The sequence below is a fragment of the Gymnoscopelus braueri genome (assembly GCF_963280865.1).
Source record: "Gymnoscopelus braueri genome assembly, chromosome: 12".
NCBI classification, from domain to species: domain Eukaryota; kingdom Metazoa; phylum Chordata; class Actinopteri; order Myctophiformes; family Myctophidae; genus Gymnoscopelus; species Gymnoscopelus braueri.
In genome coordinates this window covers 28,277,982-28,304,245 of record NC_137614.1, presented here as the reverse complement: position 1 = coordinate 28,304,245, position 26,264 = coordinate 28,277,982, and the positions used below count along the sequence as shown (strand labels likewise).

The following is a 26,264-nucleotide window of genomic DNA, read 5'->3' as shown; positions in this document are numbered from 1 at the left end:
GTGTGTATGTGTGTGTGTGTGTGTGTGTGTGTGTGTGTGTGTGAGAGAGAGAGAGAGAGAGAGAGAAAGAGACGAGCGCCGCCAGGTCCCTCCATTCTCCTAAATCGTGCCCACTTAAACAATTTACCACTTTAGCTCTTTAATTCTTTAATTGTCTAACAGTGAAGTGTTGTCATAAGACTGTCAGCTGTCTCCTGACTCTCTGATCTTAAAACCATTGCCCACTACGATTGTTTCCATCACTCTCCCTCACCTTGTCTCTTCCTCTTTTTACTGCTTAAAACAAACTCAATCTTTGCATTTGTTCCACTCGCTGCCACAACCTCTGTTGCATTATCATGTCAACACAGTAAGATCCTCACTCTGAAAGCATACAAATGGACCAGAGTTGTCTGTCCTAACACTGCTGCTAGGCTGCCAGCCTGCCCTAGAGAATGAGACGTGCCAAACCAACATGCAGAAATGTCAGCTTGTTCACTTCTTCTGGCTTTAGTTGTGCTCATACAGGTGCGAGAATGATTGTGCCCACTGGCACTAAACATTGTTGGAAGCAACTCAATCACACATTCACACTCATGTGAGGATATTCAGGATTATCAAAATAATGGAAATTCACCGAGATAAAATGACAGTTTGTGTTTTTATAGTGAGAAAAAGATAACATCTTCAATCCTCCCATCTCAAGCTGGTAGAATTGAGCCTGTCCGGTCTTGATTTTGCACTTTCTCCATGGTGGAATTTAGCAAACGCATCTCCAATCCTTTTCTACAAGTGGCCTGCATCATGAGTTATGTTTGGTCCAGTTTGGTCCTCTACAGTTACACTGTACTTAAGTCTTGTCCAGTTTAATTTAATTTGTCAGTCAAGTGTGATTAAATGTGATCTCAGATGTCCTCTGCCAAGCAGAGGCTTAGCCCTGTCTTGTTTCGGTTGTACGTATAATCAAGACATTGAATACAGCTTGCAACTGTACACCACTGTGATGCCACATGCACATATTTTCACACACGCGTGCACATTGCCTTGAAGGTCAACAAAAGACAATGTTTATTTGACCTGCAATGTGTATCTTCCAGTAAACTCAATAAAAACCACAGTTGTTAAACTGTGGGTCAGGATGCAGAGTGCATCACAGACCTACATGACAAAACAGGCTGCCCACATGAAAAGAGTTGCCCATATGTTTTCAGAACGTTGGAGACAATATTCCAGAGTCTCCCAGTTGGCTTCAAAGTGAAAAACTTGTTGTATGACAAGTTTAAAGATTAGGATGAACTCTCCACGAATGTCAACATAACAGTTCTTGTTAACTGTTGCATTATTCACTTGTCTATTGTGTTCATTGGAGCCAAGAAAAATAACAAAATTCCTCTTCTCTTCTCTTCTCTTCTCTTCTCTTCTCTTCTCTTCTCTTCTCTTCTCTTCTCTTCTCTTCTCTTCTCTTCTCTTCTCTTCTCTTCTCTTTTCTTCTCTTGTAAGCCTTAGTATAACCACTAGGCCTCTGGTGACGCAATGTAGACAAGTTGCATAGTGATGATGTCATTGACCGACTGGACGAGCTCAAAACCAGAACACTGTACAGCTGCTTCTAATTAATACAGACTGGCCAAACACACACACGCACGCACGCACGCACGCACGCACACACACACACACACACACACACACACACACACACACACACACACACACACACACATTACAGATAAAACTTCACAGCTTTCTTCTTGGTCATTAAATAAGAGGGGGAGTTAGAGGCAATAAGTTGATAATTAGGGGTTCAATCCCATAGGGCTGAAACTCTATTGTTACGTACGTGCTGGCTTTCCTTCTGCTGCAGTTTTGAAATTTCTATTCTGTGTGATGGTAAATGGTAGAGACATGACATTTTCACAATGATTAGAAGTTGAGTGCAAACTTGCACAACAAATCTGACCCCAATTGTCCTGATGGGAGGAGTTTAATTAAACGTCAGAATTATGGTGGCGGTGGTGGCGTTGTTGAAAACGAAAGCAGATTTGGCTGTGAATTAATGAGTATCTGTTATTTTTTCATTAAACCTGTCAGTTCAATTTAACGCAGGTGTTGGAAACTGTCAAAGGTCTACTCTAGACCCTCGCCGCATTCAACTTCTAACAGTCTGGTGGCTTGTATACCCCTCAATTGCTGCTTTGTGTCTATATTTACAATGTTGCTTTTTTTATAGAAGAGAAGCATCAACTCTCTCAAGCCACTCTCTCTCCTCCTCCTGCCCCTCGCTCTGGTCTCTCTCTCTCTCTCTCTCTCTCCTCTCATCATCTTTCATTTCTCTCTCTGTCTTCAACCTCCAAATCCTATCCTGTCAGCTTCCCCCGCCCTCCTCTAGGCCCATCTAAACGCATTAGACTCTCACCTTCCTTGTTTAGCTTCCTCTCTCCTTCCTTCTCCCCTTTTTCTTCTTCCTCTCCACCTTCCTCTGCAGGATTTCCCTCCATTCCCTTTCACCTCCACCCCCCCTCCTTCTAAACCAGACCCATGAACTGTAAGCAGAGAGGGCACATGAGAGGTTGAACATTCCTGTTCCCTGAGCCAATACTCAGCTGGAGAGTGCACACACACACACACACACACACACACACACACACACACACACACACACACACACACACACACACACACACACACACACACACACACACACACACACACACACGCATGCACGCACGCAAACACACAGACAAACCACCCCCCCAAGCCCGTCCCCCCACAGTGTTGAGTCAGAGCAGGCTTTGACAGACACAGAAACATGGCTCTCTGTTCAGTGGCCTGTCTGCACAATAACAGATAACAGGAAGGTGGACAGAGTGCAGAGAGATGTGGGGTCCCACCAACAGCTCTCTCTCTCTCTCACACCCACACACACACACACACACACACACACACACACACACACACAGGCAAAGAGGGAGGGGTGAAGAGAGGAAGGGGGAGAGAGAGAGAGAGAGAGAGAGAGAGAGAGAGAGAGAGAGAGAGAGAGAGAGAGAGAGAGAGAGAGACCCTATATTGGCACCCCCAGCAAGGCTGAGAAGTGAGGACTGAGGAGAGACATGGGGCAACGTAGAGGCCATGCACTGACATCATACCTTTAAAATCCGAAGGCGCGGTCATGACGTCACCCCTATAAAAGCAGCACAGAGAAGAGGAGAAAGGAACACACACCCCCCATTCCCCCCTTTGATACTTTACCAATTAAGGCTCTCGCGGTAGGACCGAGTGAGAGGGTTTAGATAGAAAAGAGAAAAAGAGAGGAGAGAACTCCCTCTTTCTTTTCCACCATACAACCATAAGCATTCCCCACGGGACTGCTGCTGCTGCGCACGGGGAGGGAGGTCCGCAACCACACACACTCTGCGAACGTTGCGCGCACTGTGAGCGCACAGGAGACAGGCGTACTACGGGCAACACGCACACAGACCGGGATAGCGACACACCAGCTTCTTACAGAGAGCGTTACACGATACACACGTAAGTGTTGCAGTTACCTTTTCATCCCTATTATAATGAATGTCGCGGTGTCTGCGTCGTTGTCTTGATTAGTTGGCCACTATTGAGATAACGGGTAGGTATAGGTGATGCCAGCATGAATGGGCACAGCTCGCCTGTGCCAAACGCGCCGTATTATGCGCTCGCCCATATTAAACACTTGCCAATTGATTGGATTCGGTAAACCTGTTGGTCTTTTGGCTACCATTCTGTTTGAAGTGCCATCTTGGAGCGATGTGGAACATGCAGTCACATTGGACGGCACTGTTTATATGGGAATGGATATATAGACCAGTCAGTGGTTCCAAAACTTTTTAGCTCGAGAGACCCAAAAGAGAAATTAGACGTTTGCCCGGGACCCTAACTAGAGAAAATAGCAGATCTGCAAGCACAAACACGTTGCTTTGCTGCCTAGTTGCGAGCTTGTAGATCTGCTATTTTCACTACTTCTTAAACTTTTTTATTTATTTATTAATGGAAATGATTAGATTTTTTGTTTTAGTTTTAATGAAATACTTTTGAAAAATGTTGAAATTGTTTTTAATAGATGAAAGGTTGTGATTTGTTTTTTTTAAACTTGTTTAAATCTTTCGAAAAATATATATTTTGTTTTAAATGTAGCAAACGGAAAAAGGGGGAGATATTTACTCGCGACCCATAAAAATGTGCCCGCGACCAGATGGGTCCCGACCCACTGCTTGGGAACCAGTGATATAGACGATAGAGTTCATTCCCTCACCGGGTGGGCTGCTCCCGTGGAGCGCCACACCTCTCACGCTCCACTAACTTTTACAGCGACGGTTGTAGTACGTCTCTTTAAGTTTGGCTGGTGTTGGAAGTTTCATGGCAGAGGATATATAGAGGAGGAGGCTGGACTGGGACCATCTTGTTTAACAGCTGGACAGCACGACAGAGCAGCTTATCATCCATCCATGCAAATATCCCACTGAACACGCAGTGGCGGTCGTCATACGTGCGACGGTTGTCTATCTATGCCATGGGCTGTCATTGTCCTGTCACGAACGAACATGAGTGAACTTACGCGTCACACACACACAGAGAGAGAGAACGAGAGCAGGACAGAACTTCACCGAAGCATCTCCCTTCCCCCGGTATTATTATAATGAGGGGTTCCACACCAAATATGGTAAAACATTGACACTGTCCCCGCTGCTCCAATGCTTTACCGTTACCGGGGCCTGCCTGGTGGCTGCGTGCGCCCCCCGCCGCCGAGAACGGGTCTCACACCCCCAGATGCATTACACCAGTGGGTTTCAACCCTTTTCATATCAAGGTCCATTATTATTCGCATTTTGAGCCATGGTCCACCATTTGATGAGATTTAGACTCTCAGGACCCAATACTTAGAATATTTTGTTATGTTGGATACGATTTTGTCCCACAAATTCCCATGCTGTATTGATGTTCGTACCATAGGAGCGATAACAGGCAAACGTTGATCAAAATAACAATTATTTAATAAATGAATGCAGATCGTTTAACAATAATGTAACTCTTGAGTTAAAGATCTATAAAGGGTCCATTTGGTTACCAACTCTCCATCATTTAGCTGGGGACCACCTGGAAGTAACCCCCTCAAGGACCACTGGTGGTCCCCGGACCACTGGTTGATAACCGCTGCATTACACGCACCCACAGGAGAGCAACACATGCACTTCTCACGTCTTAACATGAGTTATGTTTGTTTGGGATGCACTCTGGAAAAAAAGCATGTACTAACCCGAAGCTCCTCGCTCGTTAAACGATAGCAGCTTAATTTAGTTTTATCCTTGAATGATAAATGTAATTCCATTAGTTATATGGGATTGTTGTGCATAGATAGGCTATCCTCTATACCAGGCTACTGTCTGTACTGTCTGTACACTTATCACAACATTGATGGAATCATGTTATATGGTCATATGACTGGACCAGTGACCATGGTCACATTAATCTGGTTGTTTATGGGTCTATATCAACAGTAGCCTACACTGTCTTGATTTACAGGCCTAAGCTGTCTCCAGTATAGGGACTGTGCCCTGCAAAACCTTGAGTGTTTATTTAACTCTGAGAGTGTAAAAACAGACCAGAATGGACCCTTTTTGTAAATTTTTTCACTCAGATTTAAAACAACACTCAAGATTTTGCGGTGTGTGTGAACAAAGAGTGGAAAGAGGACATGGGACAGCTGAATGAAAGACAACTGGGCTTTGTTGTGGAGAAGTTAAGACCAAACCAATGGAATGTGTCATTTTCATTCCCAAGTGAACAGACTGTGCGCCAAAGGTTTCCAAACCTTTATTTTGGAAAGCGACTTCAGCCATAAAAGTCTTGTGAACTCAAAAGTTTAAAACATAAATATGATTGATATTTGTATATTTGGTTTCTGATGTAAGGAATATCCCTGACTCCAGGGGAGATTGTTATTATTTATTACAAATTTAGGTCTTCCCATGATGCAGTAATAGTGTTCTACTAATGTTTCCAATAAAGAAACCTTAGAGATGAACAATATGACAACAGATATATGAAGCATGATGGAAAAGTTTATGTTGCCCTTATCTGACTTACCTGACCTACTTTTGAGAAACAGCAACCAAGTGCCACCTAAATACACACACGCGCACACACACATACACTCTCTCTCTCTCTCTCTCTCTCTCTCTCTCTCTCTCTCTCTCTCTCTCTCTCTCTCTCTCTCTCTCTCTCTCTCTCTCTCTCTCTCTCTCTCTCTCTCTCTCTCTCTCTCTCTCTCTCTCTCTCTCTCTCTCTCTCTCTCTCTCTCTCTGTCTCTCTGTCTCTCTCTCTGGAAGAGCAAAACCACAATTTGCTGTAATCTGCGCGCCTCATTTTATTCACCACCACATAGATGTGTGTTTTGTGTGTGTGAGTGTGAGTGTGAGTGTCTTGTGGTTAGAGCATCGCTCATCAAACTTCCTCTATTGAGTTTTGCTGAGGCTGATTGGGTGTGGTGAACAATAGGCGTAGTTAGATTGCCATCTGAATCACTGGCTGGTCTGACAATAACACAATTGTGTGCGAGAGAGAAGAGGAAGAGATAATTGATCCATAATCATAATCTTGTATTTATAATAACGTCCATAATTATGATTGGCGTTTCTTAATGTGCATTATATTCTTCTTCTTAAAAAAAAGAAAAGCCTGAAAGCTATGATGATTGCACAACAACATGACAGAACTTATTGTTCAGTGGTTTGCAGTTGGTTTCCCACAACCAAACTAGTGCTAATGTCCACTACATCCTTTAGCTGTCGACCAAATTGTCCTCAGCTGTCAATTAGATGGTTTACTTGCTTATTGAATCATAGTTTTGAATCCAAGATCTTCATAATCCAGTGGTTCTCAAATTTCTTAATGTCAAAGATTGATATTAAGAACACAGACCCCAATAAGATAAGATTTTTGTTGTTAGATTAGATTTAGTACAGAATTCTACAACTGACTATACTATAGGTCGAGAGATAGCAGTGGAGAGACTGAAACCTATGATCTGAATAGGCAATGTCACTGGGGTGCAGCATTCTCTCTCTCTTCCAGCTGGTGAAATAATTGTGAAATTAAACTGGTCTTAATTTAGCTGGGGAACCACCTGGGTTCTTAATTATTCTGGGGACCCCCCTGGACTTACTTCTCCCACATAAATAAAAACATTGGGGTGATATGAGATGAATATAAGAAGAGGTGACTGTGTGAGAGAAGGCAGATGTGGATCAAAAAGACAGTGAGAACATGAGTGGAAGAAGAACTCAAGGTCAATGCATGGTGCATAATAGAAGTAAAGCAGAAAAGTGTAACAAGAGACAATAGAGGGAAGATAAACTGAGTGGAGAAAAGTGGAACAAGAGACAATAGAGGGAAAGAAAACTGAGTGGAGAAAAGTGGAGCAACAAACACCTGACACAACACAGAGCAATACCAAAAGTATCCACTAGAGGGAACTAAACGACAGGGCAGCGTGCCTAATCCAGTGTTCACTGTTCAGGCATGAGTTGTACTCTCTAATGTCTCTATCCATCCCTTCCCTTCTGTCTGTCTGTCTCATGTCCTGACTTGTAATTCTTAAGGTAAATTCCAATCACCTAGTAGCGTGACAGAGCAGCAGACACAGGGGTGTGTGAGTGTGTGTGCGTCCGCATGTGTGCGTATATATTTATGTATGTGTGTGTGTGCGTGTGTGTGTGTGTGTGTGTGTGTGTGTGTGTGTGTGTGTGTGTGTGTGTGTGTGTGTGTGTGTGTGTGTGTGTGTGTGTGTGTGTGTGTGTGTGTGTGTGTGTGTATGCGCATCTGCATCTGCATCTATCAGTACCTTTACATAATGTCTCTCTCTCTCGTCCTTCATCTCTTATATTATATCATATTGTCCATGCATGCTCCTGTTTCCACTGTTTATCTGTCTTGCCTTCAGACTCCACCAAATTACTGTAGCCACCGTAGTGAGTGTTGTGAGGCAAGTTTGCAAGCAATGAAATTGTGGAAATGATGGAGACATGGTGGATTGTGCATCTAGGGAACATTGTTAAATTGTGAATAAACTGCTTAAATCCATTGTTCCATTGTTTTTAAATGGCCTGGTGAAAGCAAAAGCATTTGTGTGTGTGTGTATTAGATTAATGGGGCTCTTTTATTGGGGGGTCATTAAGGCTGGGGGTTATAGGGTTGCTATGGGGAGGGAGGGCATTCCTCAGATTCTCCCTCAATTCTCCAACCACACTGACACACGACACACAAAGACACATAGAGACACATACACGCAGACACACGCACACGCAGACACACGCACACACACACACACACACACACACACACACACACACACACACACACACACACACACACACACACACACACACACACAAAAAAAAACATTCTTAGATGGCTGCTGGCCACACTGTGGCTCCTGGCACCGAACTCCTTATTTAGTCAAAGCTAAACCATCGCATCTCTCTCTGTCTTTACAGCCACTGTTGTTCTGCTATAGCTAAACTCACAGTGAGACAGAAAGGGGTCTCCTAGATAGATCAGAACTGTTGAGGTCAAAAGAAATCAGTGCGATGTGTTGTGAGCTCGAAGATCTGCTATTTAAAAAAAAATCTTGTGACCAAATTATTTGGTCAACACAAATCTTGTATGGGGGTCCCTGGCACAGAATATTTTCAGATGGGGGTCCGTGGCCAAATACATATCAGTTTGGTGGTCCTTGACATGAAAAAGTTTGAAAACCACTGTCTTATTCCACTGCTGTAGCTAAACTCACAGCGAGACAAAGGGGGGTCTCCTACAGATCAGCACTGTTGATGTCAAAAGAATTCACCCTTCAGTTTGAGTGGCATACTGTATATCACTGTGTCCTGGTGACGTTTGAGGGTGAATGTGCATCCCACTCCTGCTCAATCTACCATCTTCACAGTAAAATCCTGAGTGCCACTTTTAACCCTGAGGGTGCAAAATGGACCAGTAAGGGTCTGCCGTGTTCCCTTTTACTCACCATCCTGTAGTGTACACAGTAAAACCCACTGTGTTAATTTAACTGAGAATGCACAACACTTACAAATGGTATCTACAAATACTTTCTGCTCAATTACATTAATTTAAATGAGCCAATATGGACAGCATCTTTGATGTGCCCCTCTCGACTGTAGACTTTTAAGGAAAAGATAAGGTAATCCACTCCATATGTTTACCTGACCCAACATTGTCCCTTGTGATATTTGGCTGCCCACTGGTGACGTGAGGCTGGTGATATGAGAGGGAGCTGTAGCCATTAAAGACATGATGCTCTGCCAAAAGTTTGTTATAGGGGTGCATAGTTGATGTATGAACTCAAGCTAGCTTTGCTTGGTTGGGCAATATAGCCAAGACACAGAAAGGAGGGGCCCGATGTCTAGACACACTCACATTTGTCAGGCGGACCAGCGTTATGTCCTATTTGGAGATAAGACTTCTCAAAGCATGATGTCACACATCACCATCCATGCTCAAATGCAGTCAGCAACATACACTGTAAGATATAAATGCACACAAACACACAGACATATGCACAGTCGCACAAGCATTGCGGATACATACTGCGGGCGCAGGCATCTGTGCTCGTGACCAATAGATAATGAGAACCGCAGGCAATAATACACCCTGTCTGCATATGTCCCAGCTCATTTCACGCTGCACTGTTTGTCTATTTTTCAAACGCTAATATTTATTTAATTGTGGCCTGAGGCCCATGACCTCTGTCCTCCACAAGATCCGTTCAAAGAGAAGATTGTGTGCACATCCCATGCCTACATTTAGGCCAGGTGCTGGACATCAAGGGAAGAATCAAGGAAAAGAAGAAGGAAGTCCGCACACTGTTCTCAAGCTCCAAGAAACTCACTTTTTAATTTTGCAACGTTTCGACCCTCTAGGTCTTCATCAGGCAAATGATCTCCACAAGATCCGGACATGAGCCTCCCGTGCAGAATTACAAGTGAAGCTAAGAACTCTGGGCCTTCTGACAGTGGGTCCTCCACCCGAAAGTATCCAACCTTATATAGTATAGACTAGACTAGAGTATAGAGTAGAGACCATATTCACACAGTGGTCATTTTGTTCTTACGTCATACTCGGGGGTAGAGGATGGAGGTTTGAGAGCAAAATTGCCACTGTGAATATGGTCAATGACCTCACCTCTTTCAAGGACTCGCTCCAACTTGTGGCCCCCAATAAACTATTCACCTTTTCCTTCCATTAGCGTCATCCTCAAATGGTAGCCTCTGTTAACTATGTCATAAATGAAGGAGAGAAACAAATGAGGACAATCATTATTAAGTGCCTATGGGATATGGTCATTCTGTTCAATGTTTTAAAAGCTTATCCCTTCCCTACATAAGTAAACATTATAAAACAACCTGTAGCATGTGTCTCATTGTATTTATGTTGATAGATTTAACTGAGCTTGCATAAACTAATACACATGTGCGCGCACACACACACACACACACATGGGAGGGGGTGTGTGTCTCTAGCCTTTTACTGATCCCTGGGGCCAATGTTGGTTGTTAGAATGTGAGAATGCAGTTTCATCAACGTCGTCTTCAGGTATTGACACGTAGTGAGAGGTGAGAGTGAGTGCGAGAGAATGGAAGAGGGACCAACAAGTGACAGAAGTGAGAGATTGTTGAACATGGCTTTTCACTCCTATGTTACTTTATTAAAAGTTCGACCTTGCTTGCCTTCATGTAGTCTAATCTCCTGACAGCCGTTATCTTTTAAGCAAACATGAAAAAAGGCTAAAACACACATTTCGGGGATTCAGGCTCAAACACTATAGGACATAAGATAGACTATTTGACCCACTAATGATCCAGATATGGACTGATCTTAAATGACCAGAGCTTGGTGGTGTGGAATGTGGATGTACTAGGCCAATGGTTTTCAAACTTTTACATTTCAAGGTCTCCATTTAACTCTGACAGTATACAAATGGAACCAAATGGACCCTGACGGGTCCATTTGGTTACATTTGTATACTTTCAAGAGTTGCAGACTTGTAAGGGTACATTTAGAACCCCAAAAGGAACCCTGAGAGTCCCTGGAATCCACTTTTGAGAACCACTGTGACTGTACTAAGCTACAGTACTCTTCTCTATAGTATGGCCGACAGCCCGACACCGTTGATGTTTATGGAGGCGGAGAGGGACAAATTCATCTCAACATTTCATGAGCTTTCACGAGCTTTTTTCTATTCCAAACAACGTTCATAATCATAAAACGCCTACTTTCTTTGCGAAATCACTAGCTCCGGGCTATATTCCTTCTCCTCATATTCACGCTTCTCTTTTCGCTCTTCTCTCTCCCGCAGACAGAAAATCTCCAGCCAAGAGAGCAGCAAACAGAGAGGGAGCGGCCCTGCAACTCGAACAGACTCCACCCTCCAAACCCAGCCAGCGAACCGGAGAGGCACCCGAGACCATAAAAATGAGTGGTTCCCACCCCCGTCCCCACCAGAGCACCGCGCCCGCTCCCAACGCTCTCTCCCCGGACAAGGACGCAGACATGCCCGCCACGGAGAAAGACCTGGCCGAGGACGCGCCATGGAAGAAGATCCAGCAGAACACCTTCACGCGCTGGTGCAACGAGCACTTGAAGTGCGTCAACAAGCGACTCGGCAACCTCCAGACGGACCTGGGAGACGGACTGCGGCTCATCGGGCTCCTGGAGGTCCTGTCCCAGAAGAAGATGTTCAGAAAGTACAACCAGAGGCCCACCTTCCGTCAGATGCAGCTCGAGAACGTCTCGGTGGCGTTGGAGTTCTTGGACAAAGAGAACATCAAGCTGGTGTCCATAGGTGGGTGAAGTTTTTTAAAGGACATGCCATATTTATGCTACGTTTGATCCGTAGACTGTGTAAGATAGTTTGATCATGTGCAAGAAATGCCGACATGTGTAGGCTACAACTTATTGGCTTATGAAAACGTGTAGGATATGGGCATCGTTCCAATCGAGTCTAACACACCTACTTACACACACTTTCCTCCACATTCTGCACAGGTGGAGCTGTACTTTTCTAACGTTTCTAATGTACCCCATCCATGATTCGTTCTGGTTATTGCAGAACGAATCAGTCAACTTCACAATTCCAAAATCGGCCACATTGTCAATCATATCGACAGGCTTGGTTTTGTAAGTAATGACCTGAGCGTTAATGCCGAGTCGCTGACAGCAACTCTGTCTCTGTGAATAGCGGAATAAAGTTTAGCAAAAGTTTGCGCCGTGATTCCTAAAGGATATACGAATCTGTCGTCACGCAAATAGTTGTGAAATCACACACTAGTCTAGCGTCCACCCTTTCCCTCTGTGAACAAAATGTAAAAGGAATATGACAGCGCGGTGATAACGACGTGAGCGTGTTTTTTTGTGAGAAACTAGGCGTTTTCTGGTTGCTTTTGCTCAAAGGCGCAGCGCTTTGTCTGGGCTGTCCCGATCAGTGCTGCTTTGGGCTTTTGTAACGGAGCCCCAGGCTTCGCCGTTTGCTCCCCTCTGCACGCCGTCTGGCGACTGGGCCGGACCGAACTTTGTGGGCCTGGATGTAGTTAAGGCCTTGTACTAGGCGAAGAGAGATGATTAGGTGGAGAGGAGACACAAACACACAGGCCTATTGTCTGTCCTCATGTTCTGCAGTGCCAGTGGGCAGGAACCGGGTCTCCCAAAGCGCTATAGACATAAATAAGTTGGCTCAGACTGGGTGGCATAAAACTAGTACGATTTTAATGGGTTTTGTATACATGCAGCTGCATGCTACACATAAGTGTGGGGTGAGTTTTAGCAGTTGTTCAACTGACTTAAAATTAAATAACTTTTATGCTGATCTGATTTATGTCACCGGTCTGACATATGGCTTATTGAATAGATGGCTCCTACTCCTATCCTTCAGTTTTCACTATTCTTCTTTCCATGGTGGTAGAGACCATGGCACAGACATGAGTGAATAAATGTCTGTAACGGTCTGAGTCACTGCTGGGCATCTATGAATCAGACAGGGGCTGGGGCATGTCTCCTCAATGACCTCCTCATTCTTTATACTTGGCATGTTGTAAGTCCTCTTGTCACTTAGGGTAAATGGAGAGGGCAATAGTCCATAAGAAACTATAGAGACCCTGATATTCAGCCACATGGAAAGGAAGAGGTGGGGCTGCAGATCACCAGAAAAGATTATGGTGTTATTATAGTTATGCCCTGTCTTAATGTCACAACACTCGGTCCCCTGACTGACTGTGTGTATGTAACAGGGTGTGTTCCATCCACATATGGACGGATGGATCACGCACCCAGTTATCGGTAGGCTGCTTTCTCGTTCTAAAATGAAGAAATAAACACTATGGTCTGTGCACATCTAAAGAGGAACTAAATGGGTGTGTGGATTTCTCAATTCGTACTAGAATAGCCCTCTCATTCAGTCTTGTCTAGTCTTTAGCATTCCATCTAGCCTTTAGCAGTATAGCATCCCTATGTTTCAGAGATGTTATAATTTCTCCCCCATGCCCCCCCCCCCATTCATTTCTAATGGAATAGTGCCCCTCATTTCCCAAATGTGTTAATTGAACGATAAACTCCTGACAATCAAACTGCTGTGCTGGACAGTGATGATGAGCCATCCAATCAGCACTGTCTGTGTGCCTGACCGCCCTCTCAGCTGAGTCACTCTCATCTTAGCTACTCCGCTTGAGTCACTTTAATCTGGAGATGAGAGAGAGGAGTCCACACTCCTCCTTAACTTCCTCCTTTCACTACGGAAAATGGACACACCCAGATGGCAATCCTTGCCACAAATTGCCAAAGTGCCATCGGGACTCTTGCATGATGCATGAGGTCTCTCCCTCTTATTTGAAGTTCCTGGTCCATCCATCTAGGTTTCAGTGTTTTACCATCAGATTTGGTCTTTGTGCCATGTCCACATCATGTTAATTTAACTATGGGACTTTGGAGTTAATATCTTATGTCTTTTGCTCTTGGGGATGTTGCACTTTTGTGTCTGCATTTTACGATCTCTCTTGATTAATCATGTTTGCTTTTCTGATGATGTCTGTTCGATGTCTGTTGGTGTTGGTGTGCTATAAGCACCATGTTTTGCACCCTGCTCTAGAACTGAGTGTTGGTATGCAACAGCATGTTCCATAACATTGTCATGGCCCACTTGCTAGCGTGGAATCACAAATTACTTGATGGCCTTAGAGCTGACCTGTGGATCTGACATGAATTTACTAATCTAACTAAAAACAAACTCATTTCCTCTGGTCTCATTTTTGTGTTCTTTTAATAGTGGTGGGCGGCCCAGATTGGTCCTGCTACACTCCTGCTTCACTTGACTTGGACCGTGGTTGAATTTGATGTGAATTTGGTAACTGTTTTTTTTTGGGGTGTTGAAAGTGCCATTGTTCCTAAACTGCAAAACCTCTGGATCTTTACATAATCTGCAGATCACAACAGGCAGGCATCAACATGTGCTCAGTACAATTATGAATATCAGTAAGTACTTAACTGACTCAGCTTTATATGACTCGGTTTTAGTGCCAGGGACACACCCCTCCTCTTATTCGTATAGGACTGAGTCTGACTATTGCACTAAGATCCGGCCCCAACAGGTAATCTCACCTTGCCGTTCAGATGAAAAGCCAAGCCTCACATGATCTACCACTAAGGCAGTACTAGGCACATGATTACAGACAATTTCAGATGAGAACCCACATCTATTGCAATTGAATCGAGAGCCTGTTGCATGAGCGACAAGGCTGCCACCTAGCTGGCTGTGGTGTAAATGAGATGAGAAGTGGCCATTTGCCGCTGAGTCATGTTGACATGCTATATGAAGATGCTATAATGAGACAGAACTGTGGTCCTCTACCATGTAGTGTGCGCATGTGTCACATTGGTATGTGTGTGTACTGTGCATACATTCACGCGTACTGTGCATAGATTCATGTCCATGTATCATCCTTAGGCCTAATTTATACTTTGTCGTATGACAGTGTCTCCAAAGATAATAGATTTTCAACTAAAGATGGGTCACGTTTTTTTTGTAAGAATAGATTGGATATAAAGTATGAATTAGGCTTTACTCGAGTTGTACTGTATGTACAAGAATATGTATATTTGTGTTTGATTGCTGGCTGATAAAGTGTGGTGAGTTCTGACATACGCTAGGGGTGGTTGGCTCAACTTGGCTGGTTTGTTGATTGATATGTTCTATAAAGTCTCTGTTGGGACATTTCTACAATGATCAGTTCACTCAACCGAGGGTGTGTGTGTGTGTTTGTCTACATGCGTAGGCAAGTGTAAGTGTGTGTGCTTACTTTTCCACCGTGCTCATCACCCCCTTGTTTGAACAAGTTCAATCAATTCACTTGGCATCACCTGAGAGCTGTGTGTGTGCTGTGCCTGAGTTCGTTGAAGCTTCTACACATACTGGTTGTTGAGCAGAATACAATTGATTTTATTTTAATCAACTAATTAAAAAGTGTTCGCTTGGGGATGCTAATCTCTCATCAGCATCTTGTCAGGAGCATGTACGTGTACACCGCGATCGTGTCAGTGGAACCCAGCCCTGTGTCGGATGGGGTTTATAGCTCTTCTGTGTCTCACCCAGCTTGTACAGCTCAGAGGAAACAAGACTACACACGTAATAACGTCAAACTCTTCCCATCCAGTCATCCACTGAGGCAGAATTAGTAATGTGCTCAGCTGTGATGCAACTCTGCTCCTGACTCCTCCCCTGTACCAACCTGAGAACACTCACAGCACTAACAGCACTCACAGGTTGAGACAAGGGCCTGTTGGCCAACTATCGGACAGTTTTCACTTGTTACATAATAATGATATGTTGTTGCATAGAATGGCTAAAGCTATAGAGATGAGTTTACGTCAGACGATGAGATGTCTCCCTGTGTGGAGTGTTAATCTAGTTGTCTTTGGAGTGTGATAGTTAAACCTGGATTCGGTTCTCAGCTTTAACCACTTTCAGCCCGACGTCTTTATTTTGGGCATGTCATTATAGTAGAACATTTTCGAAACTTTTCAAATTTCTCAAACTTTTCAAAAATGATTACTGAAATGATTACAAGTGGATAATCACAACGTTATAAATGACATTGTCAAGGGGACTGGTTCAAGTTGTGACAAGCACCGTGGCAAGTTCATTACTCATACCAGAATGAAATATGCCAGGAAAGGAACTCTGTGATAAATTAATGTCTACAAAGCAGATGATGGTGAGAGTATAGAATGTCAACCCTCAGGGTGACCTAATTGTCAGTCAACAACGTGTGTGTGTGTGTGTGTTTCACACTGATTCACCATGACTGCGTATATGCAGTGACTAAAGCCTATTAGGTTAGTCAGATTTGGGAATGGTATGGTAGTAGGTTTTTGTTTTGTTCAATTGTGCTCCAGGGTTGTTGCCCCATACACAGTAAAATTCTCAGTGTTAATATACCCATTTGTAACTCCATATTGGTCACATTGGTACACTCCCAGAGTTACATTAATACTGGTGACTTTACTATGGACGAGTCCATATGAACAAGGGAGAGGTGTTTTGGGGATGTTGTGTGGATGGAGAAATGGCCATGCCTACATGGGCAAGCTTAATGATGGTGTATTGTGTACTCTTCAGGTGGAGAAACCTGTCTAGGGAAGTGTGGAAGTGATTCCCAATTCCAGCCTCATTTCACTGGCAGAGAAACATCATCTTGTGGTCACACAAAAGAGTTTTTGGAGTCATTTTGCAGAGCAGCAGTTGAAGGCACATGTATGACGATGCAAGCTTGATCACAACTCATGTATAGTCTCCATTGCACTGCAACAAAGAAGAAATGTAAAAATACATTAGTGGCTCACCTGGTGAGCGTGCATGTACCACATCATGGCTAAATGCCTTCATGGCTCAAATCTGATCTAAGGCTCTGTTTGCTGCATGTTATCTCCCCTCTCTCCCACCTGTCCTGTCTCGACCATCACTTTAAAATAAAAGCATAAATAGCCCATAAATTAACCGTAATTAAATACATTTTGAGAAGTGAAGTAAATAATTATTTGAGATTGTGCTAAAGCAGATGTTTTGGGGCAGTAAAGATGGATAATATCCCAACTATAGGCAATTTTATTCAAATGTGTTTGAGCCCTGTTGCGCATTAGTGTTGCTCGGACCATTGTCCTGTGATTCGCTCTCTTCACTGTAACTGCAGCTGTAATCTGATAATGACTAAAGCAAATTGCCTCCTGGGGAAGAAATTGTATCTTTATAGAAAATCTGCCAAGTTCAGGGATGTCACATAGCATTAAATGTAATCATATGTTTTCAGAAACAAGATAAAAGGGAAGGGGGGGGTCAGGGTGGAATGTTGGCCAAAGAGTTAGACTGAGTTAAACCACACTGTTGGGTTGAAATGGATCACTTCCTGCCAGCTCATTATCATTAGCATAACTTCCTGTCTGGACGGGCAAAGGGGATTGGTCAAGTGGACACTGAGGATTAGCAGAGTGGACATTCCCGTTCAGCACAATGGTGGTTGGGGTTATTATGACTTCACAGCATTGGAAAGGTGCCCTTATGCCCAGTGGCTTACGTTCAAATTCAACAAGGGAAGTGGAGTGGGCATGAAAGATTGTTTTTGTGAACGTAAAGCACCATCCACAAGATTGCTACTATCTTAATACTAATAGTTTTGACATTGCAGAATGAAAATAATTAAACGAGGCTTTTCATGGTGCTCAACTGCACTGCAACATTATCCCTGAACATTCTTGTTTATACTTCATTCATACGGGTATCACACGCACTGAAAATATTAGATCTGCAAGCTCACAACATGGTGCAGCACAACATGTTGAACTTGTTGTAGATCTGCTATTTCCCGTGCACTGCATGATGCGCAACCAAGACAATTGTTTTGCATTGGTTCATCATGTAAGAAGATTTTGCTCATGAACAAAAGAAGATTTTGATCATGAAAAAAACCTTTCTTTTGGTAAAATGTGTGGATATAATTTTTACTTTATAAGTTTATAATCTTTTACTGCCCCCCCAAAAAAAGTTTTAATTAAAAATAAACACCGATAAATTACAGGCAAAACTCAAAACTCTGCCTTTAGGGTGATATGAGTTCTCTGAAGCTTTCAGGAAACACAGCCTTGATGAAAGCCACGTGGTGTTACACCTCGTTCATCACTTTTGCACCCATGTCCTCCTTTCACCTCCTCAACTCCTTCGTCCCCTCTCCCACAGTGATTCCTTAGCCTCTCCCCGCTCCCCCTTTGCATCTAATCTTCTCTCCTTTTTTTCCCCCCTGCGTGGGCCAATCCCCTTCTCCTCACATTTAACGTCTCAGCCTATCCCCTGTCCTCGCTTCGGGACATCTCGGCCTATCGTAGCCTGCTGTCAGTGTGGGCTTTAAAAATGTCCCACACAGCACTTCTCTCTGCCTTTTCTCCTCTCTTTCTTTCCCCTCCTCTCCACAAATCCCTCCCACCCTTCCCCTACCCTCCCTCCTTTCTCTGTCTGTAACCAGAGCCCGGGGAATGGGTGGGCTGCCAGGATCCAGTTTGCTTCTGCCCTTTTAAGGCTAAAAAACCAGGAGGAACTTTTCCAGCGGAGGGAGAGAAGTAGCGAGAGAGGGAGGGAGGGATGACTGGAAGGAGTAGAGAGGAAGGAGAGGAAGTGTAGTAGCATGTTGCTTGTTGGAGTTGGAGAGGGTAACAGGGAGGGAAGGAGACTCCCAGCTTAGGGGATATGGAGGCTTCAAGTTGCATTCATTTTGTAATTGTAAAGCTGCAGGTTACAGTAAGATGTATAAGCTCGGTGATTTGTCACTTCCTTTAAAAGGTCTCTTTGGGTTTTATGCTGACATGTTTTTAATTCACCTTTTGTGGTGTCTCGATTACATGAACAAAGGACAACGAATGGAATTTATTTTACCATCATCCCGGGAATACTATGATCTGAGTACTTAGCAGGCATACAGTGCTATACTAGTGGACACACACACACACACGCGCGCACACGCACACACGCACACACGCACACATCAGTGATAAGGAGGGTATGGAATGTATGACATTTCCTCACAATGTTCTGTATGACTGGGTTTTATGGTGGCCGCTACATACCTCCCCCTTTTCCAGGGAGAAATCTGTGTGTGCCTTGTCCTGGTTGACCTGGTACACATATAATTGGATATCTTTTGTTTTGCTTAAATCGGGCAAAATTTGTCATTTTCTGTGTATTCATGCACAAAATATGGTATCGTTTCTGCTGACTCAATTGCCACACACAATAGACACCTTACATACTATAGCCTACATTAGGCAAATGCCATTGAAGTATTGGTACTTGGATGTCAAATCACATTGGTGATGGTTGTTTCCACTTGGTGAGTTTTCCCAGTCATACATTGGGAGATGTCTGGTCAAGAAGGAATTGAACGATCAGAATGCCCAGTCACATCCAGGCATTCTGGTGCCCGGATGTGAACACCAGAATGCCGTGGCTGGATGAACGTTTCTGTCCTTTCTGTACATCACAAGGCATCATACTATATAAATGTGAAGGCTGAATATTGAGGTAAAACTTCTGTCTTAACCACATAAACCCTGACGTCTCCATTTTGTTTATTTGTGCTGCACGATCCCATCGTATGACAAAGTATTAAACAGGGTTTAAAGTGGTTAACTTTTTCCTCTCCTCTTGTCACTCTCATCCAATCCCCTCCCGGGGATGATGTTCTTTCTCCAAGCCTTGGGTCAGACTGGGATAGTTCAGGGGTCACAATGATGTCATGGAGATGTCACGGTGGGTGGGGGGGGGGATGGTTGGGTGTCGCTGCAGCGAGCCAAACAAATGAGTCATGGGAGATTTGGGGGAAGACGGTTCATGGGGACAGTGCACACACACACACACACACACACACACACACACACACACACACACACACACACACACACACACACACACACACACACACACACACACACACACACACACACACACACACACACACACACACACACACACACACACACACACACACACACACACACACACACACACACACACACACACACACACACACACACACACACACACACACACACACACACACACACACACACACACACACACACACACACACACACACAGTACAGGTTAATACGGTAGCCTCCGTGCTCTTTTGATCTCTGCTTCTGTATTATTCTCCCCTCCTCCCTCCATCTTAATGACAGAGACGCACACTCACACATACACACACACACGCACACACTCGACTCATACACTATACAGTCACACACATACTCAGTCACAGGGGGTGGGGATGGGTTTAGGGGGTATGATTCAGGAGTGGGGGAATGCAACAGGCCGTGTCCGTATATGGGCTCCATTGGACTTGGAGTGCTGTGGTCTGCTGGGAATGCTGGCAGATTCCACGCATGTTTAGTGGCTTTCATTGTGTGTGAGACATGAATCAAATGGCAACACTTACACATACAACTACACAAGTTGGGAGTTTTCTTTTGTTGAGGGGGTGGTGGTATTGAAGAATATTGGCATTCCCCAATATTATTGCTATATTTCTAACTAGTCTGTGCAATGGATTATACACATGACTTGCCTCATGTGCGAGACACCGGCATGCAATAGTGCTGTCAGAACGAAATTCGGGAGTGGAATATAATTCGAATTTGAAAATAAAAATCTTCCATCTTCCAATGTTGCAATTGCCATTCGACTGTTTTTATTTTTTCCTCTATACAGTAAATGTACTGAGTAACGAATCTAATGAAGACTCATTTCCTGACCTACCGATATGAAAACAAATGCTTTCATGCATGATCATCAATGTTTGATTGCATGCACTGACTGCACACAGAAGCAGTAAACGACGTCGCTGCCACCCAATGCGTCTTGTGTTGTGCAAGAAGTTGTAGCCTAATATTACTCTCCTCTTATCAAAAACCCTGAAAATGAACCTATATTAAAGCCATAACCCTTAATATAGTTTGTTTCACTATTTTGTTTAGCCTGTTTAGCCTGTTATTATAGCATTTGTATGCGGGTGTTTATTATTGTTCAACTATAAATTATTTTATATAATATATTAAAATGTATTTGAATATGAAAAATAAAGCATTGAAATTTGAATGGGATTATAGAGGAAAACTGACCTTATATTCCTATATTTATGTGATTATTTTTTTTCTTATAACAAAAATATCAAGTATACATATTTGTTGAACAGCCCTTCTCGACCAACAACCCACTACAGTGCGAGAATAGGGTTTCCTTCTGTTTTTAAAGGATCGCTTTAGCTGCTCTTGCCCCTGACCACTTGTATGTTGCATTTGTCCTGCCTTGTGACTTGGCCACTGCCCTAGTCTGCTGTTGCAAAGCACAGGTAATGTTGTGGTTGGTTCTGTTGGGGCTTCGGTGTTCTGCTGGCCTACAGGCTGCTTGGTGGCACGCCCTGCCTGTATGCGCTACTGCTGAGTGGCATTCCTGCAGCAAGTGCTAACATGACTGGATTCCACTACGCACACACACTCGCACGCACGCGAACACGCACAGTCTTGATACTGCTGCTATTTAATTCTCTGATTATTCCTTTTGTTATTTCCTTGTTTATGCAGTATGTGTATTACTATTCTGCTACAATGTCTTGAGGAAACCAGATCAAATAATTTTACTCGATATAACGATAAATAAACCTTGAAAACACGCACGCAACACGCACCGTCTTTCAGCTGAAATCAACATTTGTTTTCCTCTCTTTGCGTGTATTTCTTTCTCACTATCGATATATCCCATCTAATCATTCTTTGGTGTAGCCCATCTAATCATTCTTTGGTCACGTGTTGTTCCCCTGAATAGATGCAAGATGATCTGATCATCTTGTTTGTCTAATGCAGCAGAACTAGCTTGTTTTGCAATACTAGTATCAAGTGGGATGTCTACAATACCTGTTACAGCACCTGTGCAATATTATTGTTATATTTGTAACTAGTCTGTGCAAAGGATGATTCATGACTTGCCTCATCACGTTGTTCACCTTCTATTCCATCCGTGTTTTTGGTGCTTGTACCTGTAAGTGACAAATAAACCCCTCTTCTTGAGTGAGCAAGGCATTCAGTTGTTGTAGAAATATACGTGTGTGTGTGTGTGTGTGTGTAATCACAGTCAATATATCGCAGTCAATGTTGCCATGGTGACTGCTTGTCCAAACAGTGCCTTACTTCTCTCCGATCTGCATGCGGAAAGTATTTTTCCACCACTGACTAGTGAGCAGCTGACATGTCATGTATCGCAGGTTGGCAGCTTGCTAGCGGATCGCTGTCGGAACATGAACAACAGCAAGGCAAACTGAGTCAGACAACAGAGATGGACAACAGATGTCCCAACTCCGGTTGTTCTGTATCTAGGCAAATAACCCCCCCAATTAATCGCTCAGTAGGCCTTGGAAAAGTTTGTTAATTTGAAATCTCGTAGAAACGCTAAATCGTGTGTCTTTATTTCTTTGATGTGCTTTCTGCATTTCTGGAGAATTCCCCTTGTCCCAGCTTCACCTCACCCAACCCCCTTTGGTTGAGATGCCTTATCCAGAGCCCGATCTTCAGACCTCTTACTGCAGCTCTGGGCCAGACCCCTTGTCTCCCTGCTGCAAACCTTAAATATTCAGCCCCTTTCATTAGCCCCCCGCCCCAACCACAGTTCCCAACAACAGCAATAGGGTCCAAATGCAGAAACTGCAATGGAAAGTAGCAGCACGACAGGACTGGCTGTTGTACTTCAGACAACATTCAACTCTATTGGTTTCAACAGCCACTGTATTGGTTTCAAGCAAATGATATAAAAATAATCTTGGAGTCTTGGACACATTTTTCAGTTGGGAGACTGTGGTCCCAGTATTACTGGATACAGTTGTGTGAGCCAAGAGGAAAAACTGACATTAGATTGAAGCGAAAGACATGCACATCCAATCCCCAGAGTTGGGCAGGTGCTGGGCGAAGAACAATAATTACGAAGAATATAAAAATCGCTTGCACACTGATGGGCTACATTGCAGGCTGGTTTTATTGCGTCCATGCCTAGTGATTTCTCGAGCTTGCAGTCTTCATCGGACAAAAAAAGAGTCCTGCTCTCTGACGTTTCTGTTAAGGTGGAGACTCGACGTCACCTGTACCTTTTTTCTTCATCCTCATTGACCCATGGTTTGTAAACTCAAAAGATTTCATCTGAGGTTCCCTCAGCCCCAGGCTGCACTTATCCACAGTTTTAACACTTAGTTCCTTCATTAATCCTTTGACAGCCGTTGAAGAGGAATCCCCCTTTCCAACACACACATGCACGCGTGCGGTGCACACACAGCTCCACCCACCCCTTAGGGTCGGGACCTGAGCAATCATTCCTCCTGATCAACTGCATCTTGTGTAACAACCTGTGTTGATGTGTGTAGTTCTCGCCCTCCTGTCTGGGCTAGTATCTGGTTGCATCACTTTCTCTTGTGCTTGCAGCCCTGCATGTAGTGCTGCCTCAACAAAGCGAAATGCCCCCAAATCATTTAGATTTTAGAACAACTTGGACAGTAACACCACCAGCCCTAGTCCTCAGCCCCACAGTTCTGTTGTGTCTTGTTTTGTTTGTTGGCTATGAGAATATAAAATGAAGGTGTTTCTTCCAAACAAGCAACCATTCTAAATGTGATTGGCTCCTCTCATTTGGCTCCTCTCATTTGGTAACTGCTATCACGAAAATGTAAAAGTCACCGTAATACAATATTGACAAAATTGGCTAAGGATGTGGTGGTCTGTAATAAAAAAAAAAATTCAACAATGGACGGGTGATTGTCTGACACTGGGCTTTTAGTATTGAAATCTCATGCTGATATTTATGGTTCCTCCTTTTGTTATGTACAGTAGGAGAAGATCTCATTAACATTAATGCTGCTGTTAAAAAAATGTGAAATGTGAAAATGGAAAATTCAGTCCCGACTCATCATGACACTGAACATTTCAAAACTTCTACTCCTCTTACTCCCGTCTACACTGTGCCAGGCGATGTCAAATGAGATAATGTCTGATTTAAAAATGTTTTGAGCTCATCTCTCATAGTAGGTTTAATCTGCTAAAGTATAAATGCTGAAGTAGCCTAATCATTGCATGTCGGCATGAAATATTGTGTTCTCGCCCCCGGGGTATTGTTGACAAATGTATGTCTGCATTCCTCTCCCCTCTACTGACAAAAGGTATAGAAGGTCTAAAGCATTCCTCATTCGGGAAAATAACCTTTGAATTTGAACCAGGATCTATAATATATCTTAACCTGTCTGACACAGAAGTGGACTACGCCCTTGTCCTGAGCTGGGTTTTCTGTTCACACTCTTTGTTTGTCCAAATGCACTGAAGATTAACTGAATAGTTTTCAGTGAATATGCACGTCTATTCACAATTGTTCACGGTACAAAATGCATTTGCCACACAAAATCCCCCCCCCAACACACACACCTCTGGTTAACCACCAGTTAACTACCACTGTTTATATTACCAAAACAAATGTGAATGTGCCTCTCCTCATCTCTTGTCCTGGCTTTGAAACTATGTATACTCAAAACTCTGAATTATAAATTCCCCTCTGTCCCTTCCCGCAGACTCTAAAGCCATTGTGGATGGGAACCTGAAGCTGATCCTGGGTCTAATCTGGACCCTGATCCTGCACTACTCCATATCCATGCCCATGTGGGATGAGGATGAGGAGTCGGAAGAGCAGCAGAAGAAGACGCCCAAGCAGAGGCTGCTGGGATGGATTCAGAACAAGGTGCCTGAGATGCCCATCACCAACTTCAGCAGGGACTGGCAGAGTGGCCGCGCCCTGGGGGCACTGGTCGACAGCTGCGCTCCAGGTTAGCATGGATGGGCGGGGATGGGAACATGTTGATTATGGGGCGTTAACGGTGAAGGAATTGTGTGTGTTCAGGTATACAGCAGAATGAGTGTTTGTTTTCCTCTTAACCACGGGTAAATGCATTGTATATTGGCTATTTTCAGACGTTTCAGTTTGCCTATTATGACATAAAAAAAACAAGGTTTAAATAATTTATGCTTCACCGCATGATGGTGAATAAATAAATAATAAATGAGGCTTTAGAGTGTACATTTTAAGGATTTTGCTGAGTAGTAGTCTGCGACTATAAGCATACTGGAGAAAACACAGGAATGTTTTGTGTGCAAGTGTCCTCGTGTCTTAAAGAGACATGCGTCACAACATTCTGTGAGGGGCAGCACGCCTCGTACTAACACTAAATAGACACCCTCTGACCTTGAGGGCGGAGAAAGTGTAAGAGAATTTGAGGGCAGGAAAAACTGCAAGAAACCTCCCATTATGGCGTTGTGAAATGGGAAAGTGAGGAGAGAGGAGGGAAGTAGCGAGAGATTATATGGTAGGAGTAGGTGAGGAAAAGAGGGGAATGAAGGGTGACTGTTTACATGCTTTGAATTTTTGTCATACCTGTGGATGTCGAACAGGCTCTATTGAGAGATAACGGAACAGAGGGCAGCTTTTTCTTTCCAACTGAAGGGAAAAGAAAAAAGCTGGACCTATTAACAGTTGTCCAATTAAAAGTAATACATTTTTGCTTTTTTGATAACACAGAAGAGATAGAGCCAGTGGGCACATTGGCGAGTCATCATGCAGACTCAGAGTCGTATAGCCTGGACACTAGAAGGCAACATTATTATTTAACTATTGTTAAACAATAACCACTTAAACCCTCTATACTTAGTAAGCCCCCCCCCAGCAAATGTCTTTGCTTGTTCCTGGTGTTTATGCCAACTTGAAAGGCAGTCAAGATATCATTCCTAGTAATTAGACTTAATGGCTGTAACGGAGGCACTGTATGAGGAGGGTCAAACTCATTTAGACATTCTCTTTATCCAACATGTCGAACAAGGAGATAACCGTTAACCATCAACATTTTATGCTTTTTGTGTGTCCATGCACAGTCTCTCTTTTTGTTTTGTCAGTGTTGATATTTATAGATGTTCTGTGTTTCTTGTAGGTCTGTGCCCTGACTGGGACCAGTGGGATCAGACTAAGCCTGTGGACAACGCCCGTGAAGCGATGCAGCAAGCTGATGACTGGCTGGGCATTCCTCAGGTAATTCAACATTTTATTGTGTGACAAAGTAAAAATTGGGCTTCACCCCACCGAG

General features: G+C 43.7%; 1 protein-coding gene across 4 annotated transcripts in view; it reads left to right on the top strand.

The window, feature by feature from the left end:
* Positions 1 to 3,267: 3,267 nt before the first annotated feature.
* flna (filamin A, alpha (actin binding protein 280)) overlaps positions 3,268 to 26,264 on the top strand; it is a 53,863-nt gene continuing 30,866 nt past the window's right edge. For 2 of the 4 annotated variants that reach the window (XM_080443697.1, XM_080443694.1), the window contains exons 1-4: positions 3,269 to 3,504; positions 11,378 to 11,863; positions 24,705 to 24,956; positions 26,112 to 26,209. In XM_080443697.1, the coding sequence (XP_080299823.1) occupies positions 11,494 to 11,863; positions 24,705 to 24,956; positions 26,112 to 26,209 (720 nt within the window). In that variant the 5' untranslated portion in view covers positions 3,269 to 3,504; positions 11,378 to 11,493. Of the gene's footprint in view, positions 3,505 to 11,377; positions 11,864 to 24,704; positions 24,957 to 26,111; positions 26,210 to 26,264 lie in introns of all 4 variants that reach the window. The other 2 variants (XM_080443696.1, XM_080443695.1) reach the window with 2 other exon arrangements.